General features: G+C 43.3%; 1 protein-coding gene across 1 annotated transcript; it reads left to right on the forward strand.

Moving 5' to 3' along the window:
• Nucleotides 1-8,776: 8,776 nt before the first annotated feature.
• ICOSLG (inducible T cell costimulator ligand) lies at nt 8,777-21,554 on the forward strand. Its single transcript, XM_009946264.2, has 7 exons — nt 8,777-8,790; nt 14,411-14,451; nt 16,439-16,801; nt 17,295-17,579; nt 19,162-19,338; nt 20,443-20,478; nt 21,487-21,554. Exons 1-7 carry the CDS (start codon nt 8,777-8,779, stop codon nt 21,552-21,554), a joined length of 984 nt encoding a protein of 327 aa, XP_009944566.2.
• Nucleotides 21,555-25,571: the final 4,017 nt, after the last annotated feature.

Genomic DNA, 25,571 nt, shown 5'->3' on the forward strand with positions numbered 1-25,571 from the left:
CTGCTAACATACTCAAAGAGGAGAATAAAAGGGATCACAACCCCTCGTTCACACTAGGGAGAAGCAACTCTTAACAAGTGCTGTAGAAAACTAAGCCTGCAACCTCTCAAATATTCAGACTAGGATCTTAAATCATTTGGTCCAAGTTGTCTCTCAGCCACCCAGACCCCAAAGGCTGAATGACTGCACAGCACTTTCAATAACGAAACAAGTATTTGTATCTACAAAGGCAATGTTTTCTTGTTTCCACTTAGAGCTAACATTAACTGTTATGAACTAGCACACTTAAGACAACTCTTCCTGTACAGCTAAGAACATTTCAAATGTATGCACTTAAGACCCTTTTAAAAAATGATCTACTGGTCAAGAAAGTAAACTGTTTTCATTTTTTAATAAAAATACTGGGAACCCGCAAGTACAACTGCAGCAGGGTTTTTTTTTCTGGGGTATAGTACAAATGTAAAGATGATGGAGGAAGGCATGAAGCCCATCTATCTTTTCTTCTCACAAGATCAGTTCCTACAAAGTTTAACTTGGAGCTTAATTTAGGTTTATTTATGTGAGTCATCTGGTCTTAAAAATGGGTTTACCGGGGTTTTGAATGTCTGCCTGCCTTTCTGTTCTTCTTTTTCATTTTCCACTTATCATTTTGGGAAGATCCAGTCTGTTAACATCAGAGTAATGAAGACAGCATTTTTGATGCTCTGCTAAGAGGAGACAGAAATGTTCAACATAGGCTATGTTGTTCCTCTGATGGAGCAGAGGTAAGAGACCTGATTCTGCACCTTTAAAGCCCATCAGTCTTTTTTATTTGTTGTACTGACTTCGAATTTGGTTGCTATTCCACTATTAGTTGCAATGCTGTACAGGTAAAGAACAGTTGGGCATATCAATAATTCAAACTGCAGAAACACAAGAAACATAATGAAAGGTCAATGTTCACAAGCAACAGAAACGTACTTCAGAGAAATGCGGTATCACAAAGGCTACCAAATTGCTGGCTAAGGGAGAGTAGAGAGGAGGTAGCCAGTCTAACAAGGCTCTTCACTCCAGCACAAAAATGAGAAGGGAAGTCAAAGGCTGGAAGCAAATCCAGGCTGCTGTCAAGGGAGAGTGAGGAAGAAGTGGTTAAGAGTAAGAACAGTGAGCTCTGGGAATGAACCACCCACTAACACAAAACACCGCGTGGATATGCTTCTCTTGAGGGTTGTAGGTTAAACCTGGAGGTCTTTCTGGAGGCAATGCTCTAGCCTAGCACGTGCTGGAGACCTTGGGGCTCTTCGACTCTGCTGGCTTACAGGAGTCAAAATAGGAAGTTTAATGGTCCTTCTGGCCTCTGCGAAGTCACCACATCAAACATAGATCCCTAACAAGACTTTGGATGAGTGGTGTACCCATGGGGGCAAATATCCCAGTCCCCCAGCTGCTGTTGCCTTTGGGATCAGAATGACAGTGCCTGAAGGGAGCCTGAGTGGAGGCGGCAGAGAAGTATGTCAGCCTTGGGGGCCAACCAGCTTTCTTATCATTCTGATGCAGCATACTCAAAAAGCAAATTCAGGGATTTTTCTTTGTTCTTTGCAGCAAAGGAAATCTTGTGGCTGAAACCAGCTCCCTGGGAACCGTGGCTACATCAGGTCCCAGAATTGCTGGTGCCTGGGGAAGCTGAAGGGCTGGAGCCAGATGGCAAAGCAGGGGGGACTGTAGCCACCACTCTACTGAACAGCATCCCCTCAATTGTCACAAAGGCAGGGGTCAATGTTTGCTTTGCAGTACTGGCTGTGCAGCATGACCACCCCAGTGTTAGTACGTCAAGTCTTTGCCTCTTACTACTGGCAAGCTTGTACCCTGCATTCCTGCATTGCCCAAAATAATGGAGTCCCAGTTCTCCTCTGGAGCCAGACTTTAGTACAGATCATGACCAGGTTTGGACAGAGCCCCCAGGCTCAGACCTGCTTATACCTGGAGGTGGCCATGGTGGGTCACATTGGCTCCAAGAGCTTTTGGAGAGTGCAGCCCCCTGCAGAAGTCCACGTCCTTGCTCCCTTGCAGGTCCCTGCTCAGTGCATAGCCCTGGGTACTGAAGCAACTGCTCCCTTATGGTTTGGGCAAATAAGAAAATTACTCTGGGGAAAGCTGATGTATGAACTTGCGGTGCAACAGCTGTTTGGCAAGAATCCCCTGCGAGTCTGTTGTCATGTAGCAAAGCCCATCTCCTTTTCACTGCTTTCCGGAGGATTGCAGGGAAGTAGCATGAGAATGGGCAGTGCCTACAAAGCAGCTGACACCCTGCCAGTTCACATCCTCCTTCACCCCATGAAAAATTACTTCTGTGTCATTAAAGACAAATATAATCTTAAATATGTCTTAAATATCATCAAATTATGGCAGATCATGACTTCTTTTAATAGAAAAGAGCAGTCTTCAAAATTTCTCCTTCAGAAATTAAAGTCTGGGTGAATTATCTCTGATATTTGTCTAGACAAAGATCATGTTATTGCCTTGACCCATCACAGGACCTTTCTGTGATGTAGATCTTCTTTTTCAAATCTTTCTTTTATTCTTTCTTTCTCTCTCATTTTTTCCTACTAAACCTCCAGTACTAAGAAATACATTAGATGACCTCAAAGGGAAAAATAAAGTTGCAACCGGTAACCTGAAAACCTGAGAAATAAAAAGTCACTTCTCTCACTCTAAGCTGTAACTGGTGTAGCAGTGTACATTGCTCCACCAAAGCTTGCATACATCACGTCATACCAACATCAGTGACAGGAAAAGGACAAAGAAACCATACTGCAATATTAGCTAGAGACAACAGTAAGAAAAAAAGAAGTAAAGCGCTCAGGAGAGCTAGAATTAAAACATTTCAAAATATCGCATGTATGCAAACAATTGTGCAAGAATGTTCAGCACTGGGGACCAAAGGAAGACGTTGGAGAGCTGATCATCAGTTGATGAGCCACGCAGTCTTGTTTCTTGTTTACTTTCTGGGACAAGCCCTGCCCTGGTGCAAATAGAAGAGAGAGGGCTGCACAACCATGGCTGTGTTTCATGGCACGACAGCACACACAAAAGCAGACAGTATTCGCATGTGGATCTCCACCTGTATGCATTGGAAGATCAACAGCTAATGACATGCCTCTAATTGTAACACTATTCAGTGTTTCATACCAATTATGGAGTCAATCTTAATATCCTGGCCAGTACATCTCCTAAAAGACTGGGCTTTTAGGGGAATTCAGCCAAACCGCTCATCTGTCCTACAACCACATTTTCAAAAGCCCATACGCCACACTACACTGTATCCTACAAGTGGTAACGGAGGGAATTTTTTGAGTCTAAGGGCCAAAACAGCTTTTTACGATAAAATGGAGCTACAGATCTTATCAAATCTGCTCCAAGTAGTAGTAACATTTTCGATCAAATAATTCAATAAACAAAATAAGACATACAGATTTCAGTTCCTGTTCCTCACTACTTGGCACCCATATCATATCCTGTTGTGTTACATGGTTTCCTATTTGACTGTGCTATGAGGAGAAATAAAATTTTTTGAAAATTTTCTAATTTCTAACTCTAAAGACAACATTAAAACATTAATTTAGGCATGTGATGCGCACTCTTTTGGACTGGACACTAACATATCCAGTAACATAGCTTTTCTTTAAGGAGGAATATCTTGATATCAGAGATTATTTTCCAAAATTTGCTATATTCTTTAGTTCATGGCAATGGCTTATAGCAGGGCAGATGTATGTTTGTTTGCTACTGTAGTATTAGGAATACTGTTCACTATACCTGTTTTTCTTAAAATAGCTTTCTGTATGATCCATTTAGACTGTCAGTTTGGAACACTGTCAATTTCTAATCCCATGCTTAATATGTTTCATTATCTCAAATCAGAGCTCATTCACTTTAACAATGTAATATTGACATAATCAAAAACATAAGCTAGTACAATTAGATCTATAAAATGACCGACAATATTTTTTCTTTTAATCTGCTTCTTAAAATTCTTGACATCCAGTGAGATATAAGCCCAAAATCTTTAATTTGTACAACAAATACATGTACTTTATTTTATCCTTATGTCCTTTGAGTAAATTTAGTCTTAAGCCTTTGCATAAGTATATTTACATTTGAAAATGTCCCACCTGTTCAGCTATTGCCAATATGGCTCTTAAGCATTTTCTCTAAACATTTCATTAGCTCTCTTCCCAGAAAATCACAATGATCAGAAATAAAGAGAGATCTTAATCGTATGAATCTAATCTTATTACTGTTTGGGAAGGCTGAGGTTTGAAATTAGTTTTGGTAGGTCCTATATACCTTAATGTTTTAGTTCTAACAAGAGATTGGTCACTTTATGCATCATAAACTCCCTCTTCATGCTCTCTGAAGAGAGTTTGCCAGCCATTGGGATCCAGGCTTAGCTGTGATGGATTTTTTTTAATTGCTCAGAGGATTTCCAATGTGCTGTGTGCTACATGGGATAAGAAAAGGCATGCTGAAGAAGTTGTCCTGGAAACCAACATCTTCCTTTTGGAGACGGAAAACTTCAGCTGGATAGTCTCAGACAAACCTGCTCCTTCTTTTCCTGAGCTAAAGGCATCTACATCTGATGTGAGTTTGTTCTTCAGCTGTGCCCACTCTCTTGTCAGTCTTATGGTTGATGAATTAAACCTGGGCAAAAGAAAATAATCCTTGTCCAGAAGGCATTTCGCACTACGAAACCTATGAACTCCATTTCCACGCCAGTTTCTTTGATGCGCTGTCTAGTGTCCTTAGCAAATAAGCTTTTGCCACCTGTGACGAGAGAAAAGCGTATCTGGCAGAAACAAAGCTGAGTGAAGGAGCAGAGGGCAATTCAGACTCTTTTGCTTGGGACCACTCACAACACAGGACAATGCACACTAAGTAGGAGAGGCTCAAGAGACATTTACAGCAATTACATACTGTTCTCAATACTTTGTTTTTCAACACACCCACACACACAGCGAGCAGGTGAAAGTGTTGCCAAGTTATTCCCTGGCTTTTCTTAAACCAACAGGAAATCAACTAGCTCATTATGCATGAGTAATAAAGAACTGTGAACACCAGTCCTCCTTTGTAAGAACATCATTAAATATATCATAGTCCTTTCCTTCTCTGGGTATAAATAAATCAGTTGCCATTGCTGCCATGAGCACTGAGCGTGTCTTGCCCAAAACTAGCATTTTACAGTGCTGCAAGTGTCCTCTTTTGCATGGGGCAGTCTTGAAATTTGGCTTTAAAAGTGATCTTTTTGGCCAATGCCCTGTGTGCCTAATGAGACAACAAAGTGTGAGACAGAGAGCACAGAGAATGGACAGACTATTGTTTTCTCTTAGTTCATTCACTTCTGTCAATTGCATTTCTTGGCAGTTCTTTTCCATAGCATCAGGCCAAGCTCACCATCTCAAAAGGTCTTCTCAGAATCATGTAACATTTAATTCCGAATCACATCTTTTCCCTCATTTCATCACCAGTCTGTTCTCAGCAGTCAGCTTTGTTGTTTTACTCCAGATGTATCCACAACTCAAGGAAACTGTTTGCTTCTGTGCAAACTGTCCTCCTGTCATCCTCTTCCTCTTGCTCCTTCTGCTAGCTTCTCTGTAGACAAAGAGTTGGGAAAGCGTTGTAAAATCATTCACACCTCACACCTTCTTTTGCTCTTTACCTACACATAAAATTGCACAACTGTCCAGAGCAACTGTGGGGTTTCTCTTGATTTTTTTCTCAGTTGCAAGTCATACTTTACTAGCTTTAGTGTCATGCACTGATATCTCCACAGTGCAAAAGCCAGAGATTTGCAGAGACCATTCCATAAGGATTTAGTGTATTTCAAATGCCACAGCACAGTCCTACATTTTCTGATGGAAAAACAAGAGGGCCACATGATCCCTATTCCATTTGAGTATGATTTGCTCATTTGGCATCAGTATGCTCAATATGGACAGCTCTTCTACAGTAGCAGTGATCTGCTGCTTGAAGTGTTACCTCTTAAAGTTTTCCGAGACAAAAGGAGGATTATGATCCTTAGGGCAGTGTTCAGTCCATTTTGTAAGGCTATTTTTGATTGCTCTATCACTTTGCATTATTTGGATTACACTTTTTGCCTCCTTTTTCTAATAGCATATTAGTTTAGTTGGTCTATGACTCCCCTTAGTCTTTCTATTAATTTCTGCTCCTTCTTCTGCTATATCTTCTGTGCAGGTGACATACCACAAGGCAAACAAACCGCTTTGTGATTGTTTAGTTAGGTGTTAGTTCAGGTGTTTAGCACACCAGCCAAACATGACAGAGAGTACACAAGCACCACAACCTGTGCTGGGTAGGCTGCAGTACTCGATTGCTTTACGTTGAAGACTGATGATCAGCATTTGCTTTTTTTCCTCCGCTGCAATCTCACTTGCGGCTATTTTCCCACCCTTTTAATTGCACTCTGATATGTGATGCACCAGAGTGCTTCTCTGCTTGTGACCCTTTTCCTAGCAATCATCTCATGTACTGGCAACACTGCAGTCATGGAGAGTTTGATCGGATTTTTGGTACAGAACCTGTGCACTAAAATCATTATTAGGAAAAACACGCTAGCAAACCTTTACATAGTCTTCCACCATTTAAACTTTTATTATGACAATTTTAAAGCTTTCTATCCCAGAATTTATTTGCTGGAAATACATATTCCATGGTCCTGTAGACTCTGGCATTTCTATTGTACCTGAATTCAGCACTGAATTCTCCCTTTATAGTGAATGAATACTGTCCAACAAATGCCAGTGAGGCCGTTGCTGTTAATAGCACGGTACTGCCTACTTTTTCTGACTTAAGATGAAGACAAATTAGGCTTGAGGTCAGCTGTTAGTTTTCCAAATACTTCTTCTGGTCCTGTGAAAACAGCTGCAGATTTTTAGTTTCCTGTGTTCTGGGGTAAGCCCCCCCAAACCTAGTGCACGCAATATCACTTCAATGTTTTTCTAGTTAAAAGTTACTCTCCAGTTGCATGCAGTGCACAGGCTGGATCATTTTGCTCATCTAGATAACATACCTGTTTAAAATGTGGTACATTAAAGTTTGAGTAGTCCCTGCTCTAGGTACTCAATGTGTTTTCTTTAACCATGTCTCCGTTGTCTGCTGCAAACTTGCTATGCCTTCATCACATATTTGTCTCTTACCTTCGGATGTTATCTTATTGCCTCCTGTTTTGTCTTGGCATGTTTGTGCATGATGGGTTCAGTGCAGGAACTGATCCGTGATCATACACCTCTTTTGGTTTTGCCTCCATGTCATTGTGCCTACTGCTAATGACACAGGCATCTGCTTTTCAAATGGGAAACATGCTCTATCCACCCTAAACACTTTTCAGCATCCAGTTATCCTCTGCTACTAATTTTATGCATATTTCTTTCACAGCTGTCCTACTCCAAAAATGGTTCAAGTCCTCCACATCACATATGGTCATGTCACCTGTTTTTCAGTTGTCCCAAAGCTGCTCAATTTCTCTGCAATTTTCTCTCCTTCTATACCTGTAGAGAGAAGTACGTCTCTGTTTCACAAAGTCTAGTCAGTCTCTCTGGAGTCTCAGGAATTGTATTAATGAGCTTGCCACTGAAGATACGTGTTTCACAGATACACCTGTTCTTTGTGCGTGGTACCTTTTTGAAAACAATCAGCTCTAGCTCTCTGGTATGGAGATCACTTCTCTGTCCCACAGCCTGGAAAAATTAGAATATTTTTTTCCTCCTCTTTATTTCTTTTTCCAGTTCTTCCCAATGTTTCTAGTTTCGAAGACCATAGGCAACGTATTTGCCACACACAAGCCATAGGAGTTAGTTTCTTCTGACAGCCTTAAATCTCTTCATTTAATTGCATCACGTGGTGCAGACACACATAAGAAAGGACAAATTAACTGTCAACAATAAGGTTTTTTTATAAATTACTGTACTTCAGCAGCTCAGCTGTCTGCTTCTCCCTCACAGAGACACACACACGCGCTCACACGCACACAAGAGGAGGGACCAAATGTATCATCTTTGAGCCACTTCTGTCTCAAATGAAGAGTGCAGCAGTTACCTAAGATTTCACCTATGTATTACAACTGGAACTGTTTTCGCACTTTAACAACTTCAAATGTCTTGATTTTCTGAAGTTAAGATCCATCTTCCCTGTCACAAGCATTGCAATTTTAGAAGCTTGATCAGACAGCTTTGCATGTGATTTGCCTCGTGTACAATATCCTGTACTGTAGCTTTTTTAACAAAAGAAAAACAATATACATTTTTGCATTACTAAAACTAGACCTTGGGAAATCAATACAACTGCTGATAAAAATTCACAGTATTCTCTGATAAAAAGGAAATCTTATCATAACTTTCAGAACCATGCGGAAGCATCAGCAGTAACTTTGAATCACATCTTAGCAGTAGCTTTGATATCTAACTTTGAAGTTGGCCCTTCCTTGGGGTGGGGGTTGCACCAGATAACCTTCAGAGGTGCTTTCCTGCCTGAATTTTTCTATAGGCATATAGCAGTAGGGATGAGGACCTGCATCTTTGATGAAAACTTTTCATGTTGGCTTGCCAAACATCCTTACCTGTTGTCATTCATCTTGTCTTTGATGTGATACTTGTGGGGGAAAGATCACATAACTGAGGTCTGCATTTTGACCCTAAGCCAAATACTGACTTATTGCTAGTAAATGACATATTCACAAATCTACGCCCAAAAGAATAAAAAAAAATATTGCTATTCAGTGTAAATGGAACCACGCAAGTTGCAATGATCTTCCACTGCAGCTGCTTCTCCTTTTCTGGTTGCGTATGAAGAAAGAGGGGAGTGCTCCCCAAGGAACATCTCGTATCTAATGGCAGTGATTTGCCAGTGCAAGCCTGCTTCTGTTAACTGCAGGGTTGTTCAGTGTGTGCCATAGGAATGGAGTCACAGGCAGAAGAATATCCTTACATGTCAAGCCCTCTGGGGAATTCTGCAGGTAGGGGCAACTTAAAACCTGCCGATGGACGGGCCTTAATGAAGCACTATTTGTAAGGGAAATAGAAGACGAAGTTGCTTTATAGATCAAAAATTCATCAGGGATTTCAGGCAATGCAGATTCCAAAGCCTGGTGCAGGCAGAGAAGAGGGTTGCACCTGACCCTTCCAAATCCCAAAGAGTGTCCTGGCTATGGAGACACATTTGCCTTTCCTGCTTATTATGAAATTCCTTTCCACCAAAACTGGTACACACGTGCACAATAATAGATTGTGCTTATTCATCGTGTATGAAAAGAGCATGATAGAAAACGTTGCAAAGAACACCAAAAGAGTGCATTCAAACTATGTATTTTAGAAAGAAAAAAATTACATCCAGAACTCTAAAACTTCACCTATAAAGTTAAGCCGCAAGCATTTAAAGTCAGGAAGCTTTCAGCCACGAAGAACTGATTCCATGTGCATCCTTGCTCACCAAATGACTATCATTGAAACAACACCTGAAATGTCAAAAGAGTAGTTCCCAAACTAGGATATTCCATCAGGAAATACTTCAGTGAGAGATGTGAATTGGCTACTGCCAATCTGTTCTGACTCAATCATAATTCCTTAGGAATGTTTATCTTCCTTTAAATTTAATGTACATTTTTGTCTACCCTCCCAAACTGACCACTGATTTGCAGGGTACCAGCAATGCACAGAGAGGCAGAAGTAATGTTGGCTTTAAGACTCAAAACTGAGAGCCTCCCTTCTTGCTGTTGGGCAGCTGTGGAAACAGCACTGAAACCTGCAGGTCTTGCACAACCCTGGAGTTTCTTGTTCATCATGGACGAATGAATTGTTATTCCCAGGGTGACTCAGAACCAAGACATTAATGTGGCAATCTTTTAACAACTCTCACTGTGACCTTTTTTTGCAGCGGGGCAGCGACAGCTTTGTGGTGTGTGACACAAACGTTCACGTTGGTGAAGGAGCCCCAGCTGGGTGGAAGTGCCTGACAGTCAACAAGCCAAACTACAGCCACCGACGGGGAGCCAGAAACAAAACCGCTGAAGGCCAACCACAGCGTTCGAATGGGCGAGTACTGCCCCAACACCCCTTATCAACGCGATTCTGTCAGAACTTCTACCTCTTACATCTTCATCAGGTGTGGTCAGGCACCATACCCAATCACATATAGGGTTATTTACTAATCCTGCAGTCGTAAATCTAATGTTTTTTGAAACCCAACTCCACACCACAGCCCTTGGTTCCCTGCCAGGCTTCGGGTGCGGGCAGCCGGATTGCAGCCCACCACCGCTCAGGGGTCAACAAGACGCCGCTGACTCCGTGCTACCACGAGAGCCGGTGCCCGGCCCTGACTCCCGAAGTTCTCCCCAGCAGCGCCCAGAGGCGGCGGTGAGGGGAGCCCCCCCACCCGATGGGGGGCACCGGCAGCCTCCCCACCGGGGACGGGCTGGGAGCGACGGCTTTGCTTGGGTCGGGAGCCCCTGCCAAGCGGCCCCGGCGAGACTTTGGAAGGGGGTCGGTGGGGACGGGCGAGTGCCCGAGCCCCTCCGCACCGCCGGGCTCCCTCTCTCCCCCCCTCAAGCCCAGGGGCGGGCTTCGCCGGCGGCCGGGGTGCCGGTCGCAAAGCGCCCCGGTAGCAAGGCTGACCGGGCACGGAAGGCGGAAATCCCCGGTGGGCGGAGGCGTGGGAGGGAAAGGGGAATGGCTTAAACCGGGCCAGCCGTCGGCTCGGAACGGTACGGCACGGCTCGGGCAGGAACGGCTTCCTACACCGCTGCGATGGAGCCGCGATGGTGAGTGGCGGGCCCGGGGTGTGGGGGGGGCTGGGGCCCGGGGGGGGCACAGGGCGGCTGCCTGGTGGGCTGCTTGCTCGGGGGCAGAGGTGCACACACACACACACACACCCACCCTTAGAAGAACCCGGGGTTCGCTGCGATGCAGCGGGCAGGAAGAGGGCTGGCGGGGGGTGGGCTACTTAAATGGGGACGGCGGCCAGGCGGTGCGCGGGGTGCCCCTGCCGACCCGCGGGTCGCGGCGACAGACGTGCCCTGCAGCCGCTGCCCGCGCTCGGGAAGCGACGGCTGCGGGCGATTAATTGGTGTTTTCGGGAGGCTTTTGACTGAATGACGGGAGGGGGCAAGCAGGCCCACCGGGTTTTGTTGCCCCGATCGGCGTTGCCTTACGGTAGGCGTTAGAAAAGCTGAGCAGGTAGCCCCCCTTTGGGGCACCTGCTGATGCGAGAAGGGGGACGTCGCTGCGAAGTTAGAGGGTAAAGCAAATCTCAGCAGTGAAGCGAAAGCGCCAGAATTGTCCTTGCAAGCATCGGGACCTCTTTTGCCTGGCTAGTTTGTGCCAGCACAGCATCCCATGATTGTAAAATAAACAGGGCATGAAAAAGTTGAGATGCTGGTAGGAAGAATAATCTCACCAAATGAGAACGTATGAAAGAGGAAGAGCAACTTTCTCCCGTTTCACATGACATTTTAAAAAACATATAGAAGGGGAAGGTGTGGGAAAGAGTTGAAAAATATTTTAAAATGAAAAATATTTTAGAACAAATTAATAGAGAACCTAAGAAACTGATGCAGCTACACCTGTGCTTAGTGGAGCTCGCTGCCGGTGTGATGGACACAGGAGCTGAGCATACATGTGGGGTAAAAGGGAGGTTTCTCTGCAGGCAAGAGTGTTTCTCCCTTTTTGCAACAGGAGCTTGGCATTAAAGCTATTCCAGGGCAACACGCAACTGCCCCCACACTACCACAGTGAGACCTCCTCCAAGCATCTCTAGATCTGTCCAACCTTGACTGTGACATCATTTATCAAAATAAGAAATCAAGAGCTGCTTTGTATAAATACATTAGAGAATCAGTTCTGGCTGACATGTTGGCATCGGCAAATGCCTACCACGGGAAATTCCCTAAAGAGTCCCATAAAGATCAGTCAATTGTTGTTCTTCATTTAATTTGAATGACTTGCTATATCCATACTTTGTAACTTGGGCAGGGAACAATAAAACAAACACAGCCATGGGATTAAGAACAATTAAGAACTACTTTAAGGTGATCACGTTAAAACTGATCTCTACAAGCCTGGCACAGAAGTCACGGCTCCTGCACAGTATAAAAATACAACAGAAATACAATACAATACAAGACTATGTACAAAAGCCACCAGAAGTCACTGCCAGAGCAGAGCTGCCTCCCTGGAGTGTTTAGGTATGCTTACTTGGGAGACTTACTTCAGGGCTGATTGCAGATTTACTACAATAAGTATCAGAGCAGAAATGTTCCACATTGGGTACCCACTTAAACTTTTGAAACCTCATCTATGAAACCATTTCAAAGGATGCATAAAAGGAAAATAAAGTGGTTTCCTCATATAAAAGTAATACAACTCAGACTGATTCTTCCCTAGACTTTTCCCATCACGTTCTCTGGAGATGGGGCTTCAAGTGGAAGTAGATTTTGCATCAGGAACGTCCTCTGCTTTCTCCATGGAAGCCAAATATTTTTGTGAAGATCATAATTTTCTTGGGGGTAGGTGGGAATTAGACACCCTCCTCCACAGCAGAGGAGACCCAAGTTGTGCCCAGGCAGCTGGTAGGAGCAAAGCTGGGCAGAAGCAGTGCTGTGCCTGGGAGGTGGCAGACAGATCCTGATGCTCAGCTGGACAAAGAGGCAGGAGCTGTGGGGTAAAGGGCAGGAAGCTTGGAAGAGAGAAGGGATGTTGTAAAGCACAGCTGATGGGGAAAAGCAAGGTGAGAAATGGCTACTGGGGGAGTGAGCTTAGGTTAGGGCTTGGAGGGAAGAGGGTCAGGCAGGGCAAGGTTTGTTTGGAAGGAAGAACTCTAGGTGGGAGACCCTGGAGCTCACTCAGGGGTGGACATGGGCTGCTGGGGGCAGCTCTCCGTGTTGCCCCAGCTCTTGGCTCAGTGTTGGACCTGACTGAGGGTTGAGAACAACTGGGGAAGGAAACCAACTGCACCCAGGTAGTGTGGCCTCACAGTCCTACTTGCTTGCAAAAGTGATCTGGGGAAATTGGGGATGAGCAGGTGCTCGTGTCCCTCTGCCCATCGGCTCAGCTTTGCAACCTTACTGCATGGGGGAGCAATATCGAGGTAGGCAACTGCAGCCGCACAGCAGTCATTCCAAAACCTTTCCAGCATCTTCCTTTCCTTTCCCTTCCAACACTGGTCTGGAGAAGGGACAGCACAAAGTATAGCTAGGAATGGTGGTGAAAGGTTATTTTAAAGTAACTCTTAGGAAAGTGCTGCACATTTACCTTTCTTACAGCCCAATGGGATGAGAATTAAACCACCTGGACTTTATAGATCGGTTAAACTGGGTTTTCCTATAGCATCCAGGAGGTGTAACTCCCCTGGGAAACTCCCTCATAGATTTGCCCTTCCAGACTAATCAAACACTCCAAATTCTTTCCAGAAAAACCTTTGCACATCTCCCTGCTATCAGCATGTTTCCTGTTTACACATTTTTACTGAGTGCACAAACCAGCGGGCAGCGTGGTCAGCTGCTTGTCACCCTTTAACCAGATAAAACCATAATTCACTGAGTTTCATCAAAACAGCGTGATGCAGGGCTTTGACCTGGATTTAGCCCTGTGCAGCCTCTCTCCTTCCCAGTGACCCAGATAGCTCCAGGGCCTATTTGTCCAGTAAGTCTATACGGTTTGGTTTGTACAAGAAAGACGGGCACAACACCAGCTTCATGCCTTCTGCTTTGATTCCAATATTAGTGCATTATACTGCTATTTGTGGCCACCCACCCACAGAGTTATGTCGTTTGAACAGAAGTTTTGCAGCTGTCAAAAATGCAAATTTGCATAGTAGCTACTAAGATGATGAGGGGACTGGAGCATCTCTCTTATGAGGAAAGGCTGAGAGACCTGGGGCTCTTTAGCCTGGAGAAGACTGAGAGGGGACCTTATCAACACTTACAAATATCTAAAGGGCGGGTGTCAAGAGGATGGGGCCAGGCTCTTTTCAGTGGTGCCCAGGACAAGGGACAACGGGCACAAACTGGAGCACAGGAAGTTCCCCCTGAACATGAGGAAAAACTTCTTCACTGTGAGGATGACAGAGCACTGGGACAGGGTGCCCAGGGAGGCTGTGGAGTGTCCTTCTCCGGAGATACTCAAAACCCACCTGGATGCAGTCCTGTGCAACCTGCTTTAGGTGAACCAGCTTTGGCAGGGGAGTTGGACCAGATGATCTCCAGAGGTCCCCTCCAACCCCTACCATTCTGTGATTCTGTGTGATTCAATAATTTACCTACTTCTGCTACTATACTAAAAGAATCAATATTAGGTTTATTGCTAATTTAAACAACAGAGACACTAAAGTCAATCATGTAACAGTCTTGTTTGCTTTTGTGTTTTAGCTATGGATTTCTGTTACTGCTCCTTCATATCCTGAAAGCTGGTAAGTTCAGAATACTTCTCTTAAAAATGAAGCTGCCCTCACTTTAATGTTTTTGGCCAAATACATGAAGTAATTGTAATATGTACAATATAAACATCTGCACATTTTCAACAAGACACCTAAGAATTCCTCAGTGTGAAATGTTTCTCTGACATCGATTGGGGAAAGAAGAAAAAATTGGTTTCTATCAGTTTCAGTACAGAGAACACCAAGGGACCTTATGGATGCTGTTGCTTGGATTGCTCTGCTTGCTTCACAGACATCCCTGAATATTTATCTCTGCCAACAAAAGGCCTTAGAGGTGGAGTCATAAGGACTGTTGATAAGCAGATCTAACGTGTCTGGATAACATCCATATGCATATTATGACTAGAATCATACATCACTGTATCAAGTACCCAATATTAGTAAGTTTTTTTACTACAGTTCCAAAAATACCTTTCTAAACAAAGGTAAGGTTAGAGGACATTACTTAGTGATACTTAAATATTTTCAGAGTTCTCTCTTCTCTGTTCTTGTTGAGGTCTTTCTCCATGATTAAACAAAGTCATCAAGGAAAGTCCCCAGCCCCCAAAACAGGACAAACCGTACCAGATCCAGTTTCAATAGATGCCAGCTGGCCTGTTCTGAAAAAACACCAGTGATGGAGGTGCCTCCATCTTCCCAGGCAATCCTTCCCAGAGCATCACTTTTCCTGCTGCTACGAGGGTTTCCCAAAGTCTGAGCTGCAGCATCCTTGTTGCAGTTCAAGCCTGGTACTTCTTGTCTAATCCAGCAGAGGATAAGGGTCTGGAGAACATACTGCCTTCCTCCCTGCAAGTATTGCATTTGCTTCAGTGGTATTTTTAAGCCCAACTCAGACACGTAAATGAGCTATTTCTGAGTGCAGTGCACCAACACAAAGACAATATCCCCCTTTAACATCGCCGCCTCTGTCCCACCTCACCATGCATTGTTTCCACATTTCCAAACCCTCACTCCTGTCATCTTTCTTTCCCTAATTTACCCACCCACATAATCCCTTCCCCCAGCTGTAATCTCTCCCATCTAGCCCCATGCCTGACACCCTCTCACCCGACACTTAAAACATGCACACTGCTTCGCTGTCAGCAACCAGTTGCACCAAAGAGGTTTTGGCTGCTGGGGTGGAAGAGAGGTGATGCATTCTGCTCAGCAAGGAAGCTGTGGTCAGAGCCACCCTGGCCCTTTCAAACTCACTGATCTGCACTTTCTGCATCACTTGTCAGCCAGCTCACGCCGTCACCTTGCTCACTAGGAGGAGAGGCTGCCTTTCTCATGTCTGGAGGCCAGGAAAAGTGCCCTGAAAGCCAGATGCTGTGCTAGCTTCCCTCAAGTGGCTGTTAGTTGTTGTAAACGTTTAATGAATGTGTCACTGGTGGTATCTAGTCATGCTGGTTTGCCAGCTGGGTGTATTTGTTGAGAGGGTGACAATGACAGTAGCAATAAAATGTGATTGCTACAGCATGCCCACTTCAAAAAACACTGGGTTTACTCCTTTTTTAAAATTTTTGGTGGTCTCAAAATAATGGTAGCACTCTTTCTTGCCAGTGTTTCTGCTTCTTGTGATTTACCTGGTGTTATCTGGCATTTCTCTTAAAAATGAAAAAAAAAACAAGTTATTATTAAAGCATTAGGACTTGAATATGTGACTGCAGTCAGTCCCAGTCAGTGGGCAAAGTGAAACACACAGGTATCCTTGGGGCTGGGAACACTTAGACCGAGTTGGTCCTCAGAGAAAGAAATAAGCAGAAGGCTTTATATCGTAAAAGGTCCCTTTGGAAAACGTACAGACAAACACATGCAGACCGGCAAGTCAGGAGGTAGGAACGATTATGAAGTGAGCACACTTACCTGCCTTTTGTAAATACTAATAGTCCAAATGTGGTACAATATGCCTGAAGAGAATGACATTTTTTCAACTTAACCTCCCTTTTTTCCTTCTTTTCCTTTTTATCTTATCTTGTAGTTATCGCACTGGAGGAGAAGATCATCGTCAGTAAACTTGGAGATAACGCTACACTGAGTTGCATTTACCGAGCGAGAGAATTGCACTTAAAAAATCTACGGGTATATTGGCAAATAGCTGATTATCAAGAAGAGTGTTCAGTTGTGCATGCGCTAATCTCTGGTCAAGACAACGAAAGTGAACAGTGTATTCACTATAAAAACAGGACTCAATTATTCTGGGATAGATTGGAAAATGGCGATTTTTCTCTGCTACTACTAAACGTCAGCCAGAGTGATGAACGTACGTACAAATGTGTAGTAATGCAGAAAACTGAATATACCAGGATGATTCACCAGGCAGAAGTCGTTCTCAGTTTAGCAGGTAAGACCTTGTATCACTTGCACATATTTGCCCAAATTCTTATTCCGGCTTTTCAAGTTTGTGCCATTTCAATATTATATTTAAGCATACCCTTAACTTTGAAACATACTTCAGCCATTTGCTGAAATGAAGTCTTCTTAATTTAAATGTTACAGGCAGGGAATCTAAAATTGGGAGAATACTCATAATGGCTGCTTGTCCAGTGTGGGGTTTTTTTTATCTTGGTTTTCATAAATATAAGGGCTCTTGCACGTGACTGGGTGGCAGCAGCTTAAGAAGTCGCTTTCTTCCTTCAGGTTTGGTTTTAGCTTTCTACCTTTCCAGTAATTCTCTGAGCTCTCTGCCTTACATACCAAACCTGCAGGTGTTTTCCTTTTCAAGTCATGAAGGTCGTGTGAAACCCAGAACTTCTGTTTCAGACCGACGTCAAAACTTTGTCTCTTCGATATGTTTCAACATGTCAACGACTGTTTCTTTTTCTCTTGCTCTCCAGCTAGTTATAGCCAACCAATACTCAGTGGACCAATAAGAAACAGTGACAGCACTGGAGAGGAGGTGACTTTCAGCTGCAGGTCTGGCAACGGATACCCCGAGCCCAATGTTTATTGGATAAATAAAACAGACAACAGCCACCTGCCTCCATCAGAGCTAAAGATCACCCCCCACGACGATGGCACTTACAGCGTCTTTAGCACGCTGAAGGTTAAAGCCACCTCTAACATGGAAATAGAGTGCTCCATAGAAAATAAAATACTGCGGGAAAATCTGTCAGCCAACTGTAAGTCCCTTCATGCTACCTCATGTTTTCTAGATAGCAGGAATACCAACCAGTGTGTCTCTGTCTGTAGATACGCACGTAATGAGGGGTACATGTTAATTCAGTAGTTCCAAAAAGTGCAGAGAAGAACTCAGGTTTTGTTTCAAGCTTGTTACACTTAGCCATGGACTTTATGTTTACTTCTTCCACATTGAAGTGAACACCCCATCAAGTGTGTTATGACAATGGCACTGAGAAACTCTTGCATCCGAGGCTGTCACTGGGCTTCACCCTTTGGTTCCTTGGGAACATGTTGACTTGGGGAGTCAGGTTATTTTTCAGGGGGCACCATACAGCAGATCCATGATTCCTGAACCCCTACCTGACTCCTTTGCAGCACTCACGTTTGCTTTTTATTCTGCCTAGTTCTGTTTTCAGTCTTCAAAACTCGATTTAATACAGTGCGCTATTTAAAGTAGGCCTGTAGCAAATGGGTAACATTAGCCCAACAAAGCAATACACCTAATAGCACAAGTCTAATATATCATTTATTGCTGATATGAATGATCAATAGTAAAAGCAAGTATTTAGCCACTCAACCCTTCAGAAAACCAGAAAGCTATTTAAAAAAAAAGCTATTAAAAAGTTATAGCTATAGTGCCAATAGTAGATTTCATCATTTTCAAACTGCTGTGTAGAGAAGCTACTTGGAGTGGGAGAGCTTATCTGGAGGTGGCTGTTCAGTCTCATTGCTGGTCCTGGTCCTGCCTCCTGCCACACCTTTCTCTCACAGGTTTCCACAGCCTGGTGTAAGGAGGTTTGATTGTTTGCATAACTGTAGCTGGATACACACAATTACTTCACCTGAAAATGCCAAGGAATCACGTACTCTGGACTTAATGACACTGATCCCACAAACATAGCCAAATGATATGAAGTATTTCAAGAAACAAAAATTGTGCACACGAGCAAAAGTTGCACAGTAGAGTGTTTGTATGATAGCATAGCCTTCCTGTCATCCCAAATTAAAGCAAAACTAAGTAGTAACCTTGTAATTAGTTTTGTAACGGCATTCCATCATATTATATTCTGGGGGAAAAGACCTTAATCTTCCTGGGTTTTGTTCATTTCTAAAAGCACTACCATGCTTGAAATAGTAAGAGATGTGATGTGAAACCTTCAGTTTGCAGCAATTGGTGGAAATTCGTCACTAGCTTCAGGGAAACAGATTTTCATCCACTTTTCTGAATATCATCAGATTTACATTATAGATTCTATATAGATTTACTTTCAACTGAGTCTAGACACAGACTCAAACACAGAGTCTCCCAACGCTAGCAGGAAAGAAGAAGAAAAAGGAAGAAACGGGGATGCATGAAATATGATGCCAGGGAGGAATAAACTGGCATTGTGTTATTATACAGTGTAAGCTAGAGATGTGACTTGCTCAGAATGAATACTGCCAGAATCACAGTGATATGAATAGCACAAATATTTAGTCCTTCAGAACTTTTTTGTGCATGTTAAAACATGGTCAAATATTTGCCTGGTATGAAATGTGAAAATTTATACCTTATTACATCCTTTTTCTATTTTATTCTAGACACACAGCTGAAGCAAAGCAGTGATTCTAGCACAGAAAGTCACAAAAACCTGGAAAAAAATCATAAAGGTGCTCAAGCAGCTGGCATCATTTCCATTGTCATTCTGATGGGTCTCCTAGCTGTTTTAACCTGCTGGCTGTGGAAACGGAGGTCCTCTAAACTAGTGTCCTACACAGGTAATGATGCTTTTCATTTGCATGACCAAATCTGATGAATTCTTTTTCATTTGACAAAATATTTAACATCATCCAGCGCAATACTGGAAGGCACTAGTAAGCTGTCTGCACAAAACAGCAGGAAATCATGCTGTTACCAAAAACCTGGGGTGCTTTGGGGAGAACACGTAGTGCTCCAGGACATGTTATTCTTTATGGTTTTCTGCTAATGTGCCCAAGCCTCACAGGAGTTAGCTACTGGATGTGACAGTAACTCAGACTGTGTGCCTGTTCAGGCCATGGGTTCTCAGCTGCGATCCCTGGAGCCTGTTTCTGAACAGATGGAGTGGATGCTTCTCCGAGGAACAGGGCTGGGGTCAGTAGCTCTCTCTGCTTAGCACAATCCAAAGCAGGAATCAGAGGATAAATCAATCCTGAGAGCTTTAGAGTCGCTGCCTAAGCAATTAAGTGTTCAAGCAGCTTTCTACAAGTTAGAAATAAAGCATGTCTCCCTGTCACTCCATGTTATACATGCATACCCTTGTGTTGCTGCAGTTGCCCATGTGCAGGACTCTTCAATGCTTGGCATGACAGAACAAAAGGTAGCTCTAGAAGACATTTTGTGAACCAGACTAAGTCTGCTGATGTATCTTGAGTACTTACTGTAAGCCACTTTGCAGGTATACAAGAGCTAACATCTAAGAAAAGGGAGCAGGGGCAACCACACTTTTCATGGACAAGGACAAACTACATTTTTCAATCCATGCCCTCTTCTTCATGGCTAGCAAGCCCAGGTGCTTCAGAAAAGAGCAGGAGAAAGCAGAATAGTGATTCTGCCCAGCAGCTATGCTAGAAGCCATGTCCCTCCTTCAGAAACAACCCAGGAGTGGCACAGGACTCTGTACCAAAACATGGAGCAGGGCTGTTGCTTTAAGCCCAAATTCTGTCCTGAAATGATGACACAGGTTGTAAGCAAATTTGGTATGGACTGCATTTTGCTGTCCAAAGAGTGTTTAGCACATAGTACCCTCAGCTTTGGTAGATGTTGCTTAATATTAATCCCATTTGGCTAAAGACTGCAGTTATCTATCCCCCATGCTTAAACCTGTGCATTTGTTTCAACAGATGTCCAACCAGATGAAGACAAAGGAGGACTCAGCTGTAAGTATTAGAAAAAAATAAATTTGCTGTATTTGTCTCAAGAGCCTTTGGATTAGGCTTGCTGGATGTTACAAACTCAAGCATGTAAAGTAGTAGCCCTACCTCTTCTCTCAGCCCTTTCCTTGAGCTCTGTAAGTGTTGCCAAAGGCAGCCTGAGAGTCTTGGATTCCAGAAGTTCCTTCAACAGTTCAGGCCAAAGGACACGACAAATCAGCAGGGGTCGTGTCGCACATAGGCTTGAAGCCACCCTCCCCTCCTGTTCTACAACTACGCTGCAGCTCCTGTGGCCATCAAGACAGAGCCAAACTTGGAAAATCTGTTTTAAATGCTGGTTTTCAACTCTGGACAACACTAGCTATATATCACTTTATATCATGTCAGTGCCTGTCATCAAATGATTGCTCTCTGCCTTTTTAGGCACTGCATCCTAGAAGGTCTTTAGCAGGAGTGCAAGAACATCATTTGCTTTATGCCTATGAACCTGAGCCTGTATACATCCAATTTCAAAAAAAACACTAAGCACTCTCCTTTCCTAGAGAAAAAAAAAAAAAAAAGCAGTCCCAACCTTCAACATGTTCCTATTTTTAATAAGAAAAAATGCAATATTGCAGGTCAGCTAGTGTACAAATTAATGTATCATTTGTAGTGGGGGAAAAATAAAAACAGGGAAAAAAAATCCAAGACAGATTTGGAAAAACAAACTCACTACAGGGGACTTGCAATAGTACAGAGAGGGTGAAATATCTGCCTATTCTATATCTCATTTGGTAGTTTCTGTTGATGCAAATAACTGTTGCCTAGGTGCCTCTGCAGAACAGGCAGAAAATGCTATTGTTCCACCAAAACAGTAACAGTTAAAGCGTAGTTTGCCGTGACAGATGCTGTGAATGTACCCAATTCATAACACTAAGCAAAAGCAAAATAACCCTTAAATTAAAAAAAAAAACAACTTTTCTGAAATTTCTTTGGTGCTCATGTGAACTGCGTTAACAGTTGGTTACTTTCCAGACCCATCACGCAACCCCAGCCTGAACCACAACATCAACAAGGATTACACTGTTTCCTGTAGAGCATAATGTGGAAAGGAGGATGGATTTTCTCCTTCCTTCCTGGGAGCTGCATTAACCTAACACAAGCAGTTGATTTAAGGTCAACTTTTTCTTCTCCAGACTTGCTTATACCAGGCCCTATATTGATTAGATCCCTGGACTTAGCTTATAAGTAGAAAAATCTCTGTGTCATAAACAAGCATAAATATTTATCTTATATTGAAGGCTGCTGTAGCATGATTTGTCCATTAACAACAAAACAAAAGGCACTGTCTTTTCCTTGACATGTCTCCGCACCATTTGTGGAAGAGGAGATGGGTCAGCAGCTTTGCTGGTTCACTGATATCATAAACTATCTCACCTCCGAGGGCTGTTTTCTGCCAACAGAGGCGTGTGAGGCACAGAAGGCAGTATCTTTTGGGCATCCCAATTTGAGGGGAGCTTGGCCCAATACTAGAGAAATGAGAATGATCTAGGGAATGTGATCTCTGATGTAAGATCGGTTATGTTTGTTTAGGCTGGAGAAGGCAAGGCTGATTAAGAAAACAATAACAACCCTCTTCAGCAAGTCCTTAAAGAGGATGGGACAAGTTACTTATTGTCCTAACACAGTGAACACAGCACTTAAGGCACAACAGGCTTAAAAAAAAAAAAAAGAGAGATTTATGCTAGATGTTAGGAAAAAATGCCTTTCTAAGGGTAATGGTAATTGAGCACTGAGGCAGAGTTTGTGCAGGCTCTGAAGTCTCCAGCAGTCCAGGTTTGTTGCTGTTCTGTTTTTTCTTAATGAAAGAGGAAACCAGTATCTCTCAGAAATTATTTAAAAATAGCTGGTACTACCCTTGGGGCAAAAAGATAGACTCTTAGAGAAATTCTAGCCTAAATCAATCATCATTTGATATTTTCAAGCAACTTGTGTGTGCTAGATGGGGAGTAAGGCACTGCAGAGGTACACCCACGGGGACTCTGCCATAGCATTGTGCTTTTCAATGCCATTGTAAATAAGTCTCTGCTTCTAGTAGTTTTACTTTATGAAAAAGGTCAGATTGTTTCACAGGGGGTGGAAATCCTGAATACTGCAAACCTAAGAGAGCCTACTGAGACTAGCTTTGCTGTTACAAAGAAAAAGGTTTTGGAAACTGTGAGGAAGACAGGTTGCAAAGAAGAGTAACTTCATCCTGGTAAGGTTAGCCTCTGCAGCCACCCATTACAGTCAGTGGGACAGGATGCTCCAGGGAAGAGAAACTCAGAGCTGGAGCAATTCTGAATTGCTCTCTGGAGGGATCCCTTCACTACCTGCAAGAGGAGCCTCAGAAATTTCGTTTCCCTTTACCACAGATAGGCTTTGTGCATCTCATTCTCTGAGGGAATTTAAAATGAACCAAAGATGACACTGACATCCCTTCACAAGGGAGGGGGACGTTAGTAGGAGAGCGCTTTTTGCATTTTGCACAAAGAGAGGCAGTTTCAGCCTGCGGCACACGGACAGAGGGCCCCCCGTGTCCCAGGTGTACAGGCAGAGGCAGGGCTTCACCCCAGCGGATTCTCTCTAAGCAGCATGAATATGTCTTTTCCGTAGCTTGTTCCACTGGTTACACAGAAAAACACAACTCTAGGACATGTTTATTTATGGGGGATCTTTTTCTATTTTTTTCTAAAAAGTTGTTTTGATTTTACAGCACCTGTCTAAACAGAATGTCTGCCAACAATTTGGGCAGCCGGAGATGTGTCAAGAGAAGCATCACCCCCTATCTCGTGGCAGCATTGCTTGTAATACAAGTGACAGATTTCTTCAGAGAGTGCCAAGAGAGATGGCAAAAAAAGCTTCTCCGACACCAGAGACAGCAAAATCAGCTGGATTTCTGTTCCAGCCACTGGCTGTGTCACCGCACCAGCTAACCACTTTGGACAGTCCTCTGTGATAGTCTGTCAGTGTTTTGAGGTCCTGCACTGGGGAAAGCAGTAAGCCTGAGACTTAGCTGCTCTGTGCCAGACCACTGAAAGCTGGTGAGTGCCCAGTCTCTCATCACCTTTAAAGGCTTTGTTAGTAGCAGAAGCAACTGTGTTTCAGGAGCATGGAAAGTTCTTGCTGTGTCTCCTTACCCTGACAATGACTACTGAATGTGAAGAAAGGCAGCTTAAAAAAAAAATTAGAAAAAGAAAGAAAACTGAAGGACTCTGCAAAGTGAGATTTGCAACCTTTTCCACCTTTCTCTACAGTACATACTTTTATCACTTGGCTTCACCAGTTGCACATTGCTGTGTACAGAACTAGGTGGAACATTTTGATCCAGTCCTTCATTAATGGGAGTTGCTCTGATGGGGTTAAGCACTGAGTGCATCAACGTAAGGGAACGTGTATCCTTTAAATGCACCGATATCAACATTTTGGTTTTTACCAAATATCCCACTGAAAAGGGGACTTCCACTTTTGACAGAAGCCAGTGCGTACTGTGTGAAAGAACAGGTTGTGGAAATCTGACTGAATAAAAATAGCACTCTCCGCTATATTAATGTCAGGTTACCTGGACTTACCCTTTTCAGGATGGAACAAAAACTGTGATCGAGCTCTGCTTGATTCAGCTGGTCTTTATTTAAGCACTCCCCTGCGGCTTCCAGGGAGGATTTTAAACTGAAATTTTTAAACTGAACATCTCCTTGTGTCCCATCCCTCCACACAAAAAAAATAAAAGTGCAAACTGCATTACTGTGTCGTCCATGAACTTCCAGAGAGGCAAGAAGTGCAGTTTCCTTGTGCCAGTGCACGTGCCTCGCTGTTTCAGCCCCACATCAGCCAAGAGAAATGTTGAAAATAGCAAATCAGTAAACGTTGCTGATGGTTAGGTTTTGAAGGAGGAGGAATCTATACTAGCTCACTTGCCTAGGTGGGGCAGTTTCCCCATCTTGTCACAGGGAGATGGAGATGATTTTAAACTGAGCCCTGGAAACACTTTGGTTTCTCCTGCACCAGTTGCTAAACTAAAATCCTATCATTTTTGTGCAAAAGTCACAGCCTTGTTTGTCCTAGCTCTCTATGGGGGAAGCACTCCAGTGGCAACTGCGAGATAGGACATTGATTTTTTTCATAGCAATATCAGCTTTCAAATCCCAGCCAAATGAAAATGAATTTTGTTGTCCTGTTCTCTCATCGCTTGGAATCCAGAACCACTTGGCAATAGTACAGTGAGCTCTTGTTGAAGCAGTACTGCTAAGGAGGCTCCAAGTTGAGTAGCCATGCACCACTGCTGCGGCCAGTGTCTTGGGGGAGGGCTGCACAGGCTCAGCCTCTGTGGCATTTAAGAGGAGGGGCAGTTTAGCTCTCACTTGAGGCAATCTAGACTTACTCACCAATTTGAACAGGATAGGGAAATTGTTTTAAAAGAAAAAAAAAGCAGCCAAGCTGCAACTAAATAATTAAGCTCCTGTCTCCTGTTTAGATTGTGGTTTTTTAAAGACATTTTATCTACTAATGTCAAAAAAGTATATTGCATATTTGCTAATCTTCAAAGTCCATGAAAAAATACTGGTTTATTTATTAATTTCATTTTTATCCTCTGGCAATTTGCAACTGTAACGTAGCCTATCAGGTAGGGCATTTAACTCACAGCATTCGTAAGATAAGATTACTGAGGTGCCATAAGTTACTTTAAATATCAGCATTGTGTTCTCTCATGTCCATTAATCTACATGTCAGGTATTTTCTGAGTCCATATCTAGTCTTCAGTGAACCCTAAAGGGAATTTGAAGAAACAATACAAGCTTGTGGACGCCTTACAAATTTGAACAACATCTGTGTGGATGTGAAGGGTAACCATTTCCTAGTGGTTCAGTAAGCAGCCCTGCGGACACTTCCTCACTATCTGTCACATGAAGCTGTTTTGCGCAGCCTCTTTGGTGCTGCTGTAACTGACCGAAGCCTTTTCTAGAAAATAGTTTTCCACCTTTATATTCTGCAACTGCAAGACGCTGTAACTGTTTAGAGATGTAAACAGCAACTTGGCAGTTGCTTCGCAATATGTTGTTAAGCTAATTTAGACTGGTTGG

Source organism: Leptosomus discolor, chromosome 1, assembly GCF_034619465.1.
Source record: "Leptosomus discolor isolate bLepDis1 chromosome 1, bLepDis1.hap2, whole genome shotgun sequence".
Lineage (NCBI taxonomy): Eukaryota > Metazoa > Chordata > Aves > Leptosomiformes > Leptosomidae > Leptosomus > Leptosomus discolor.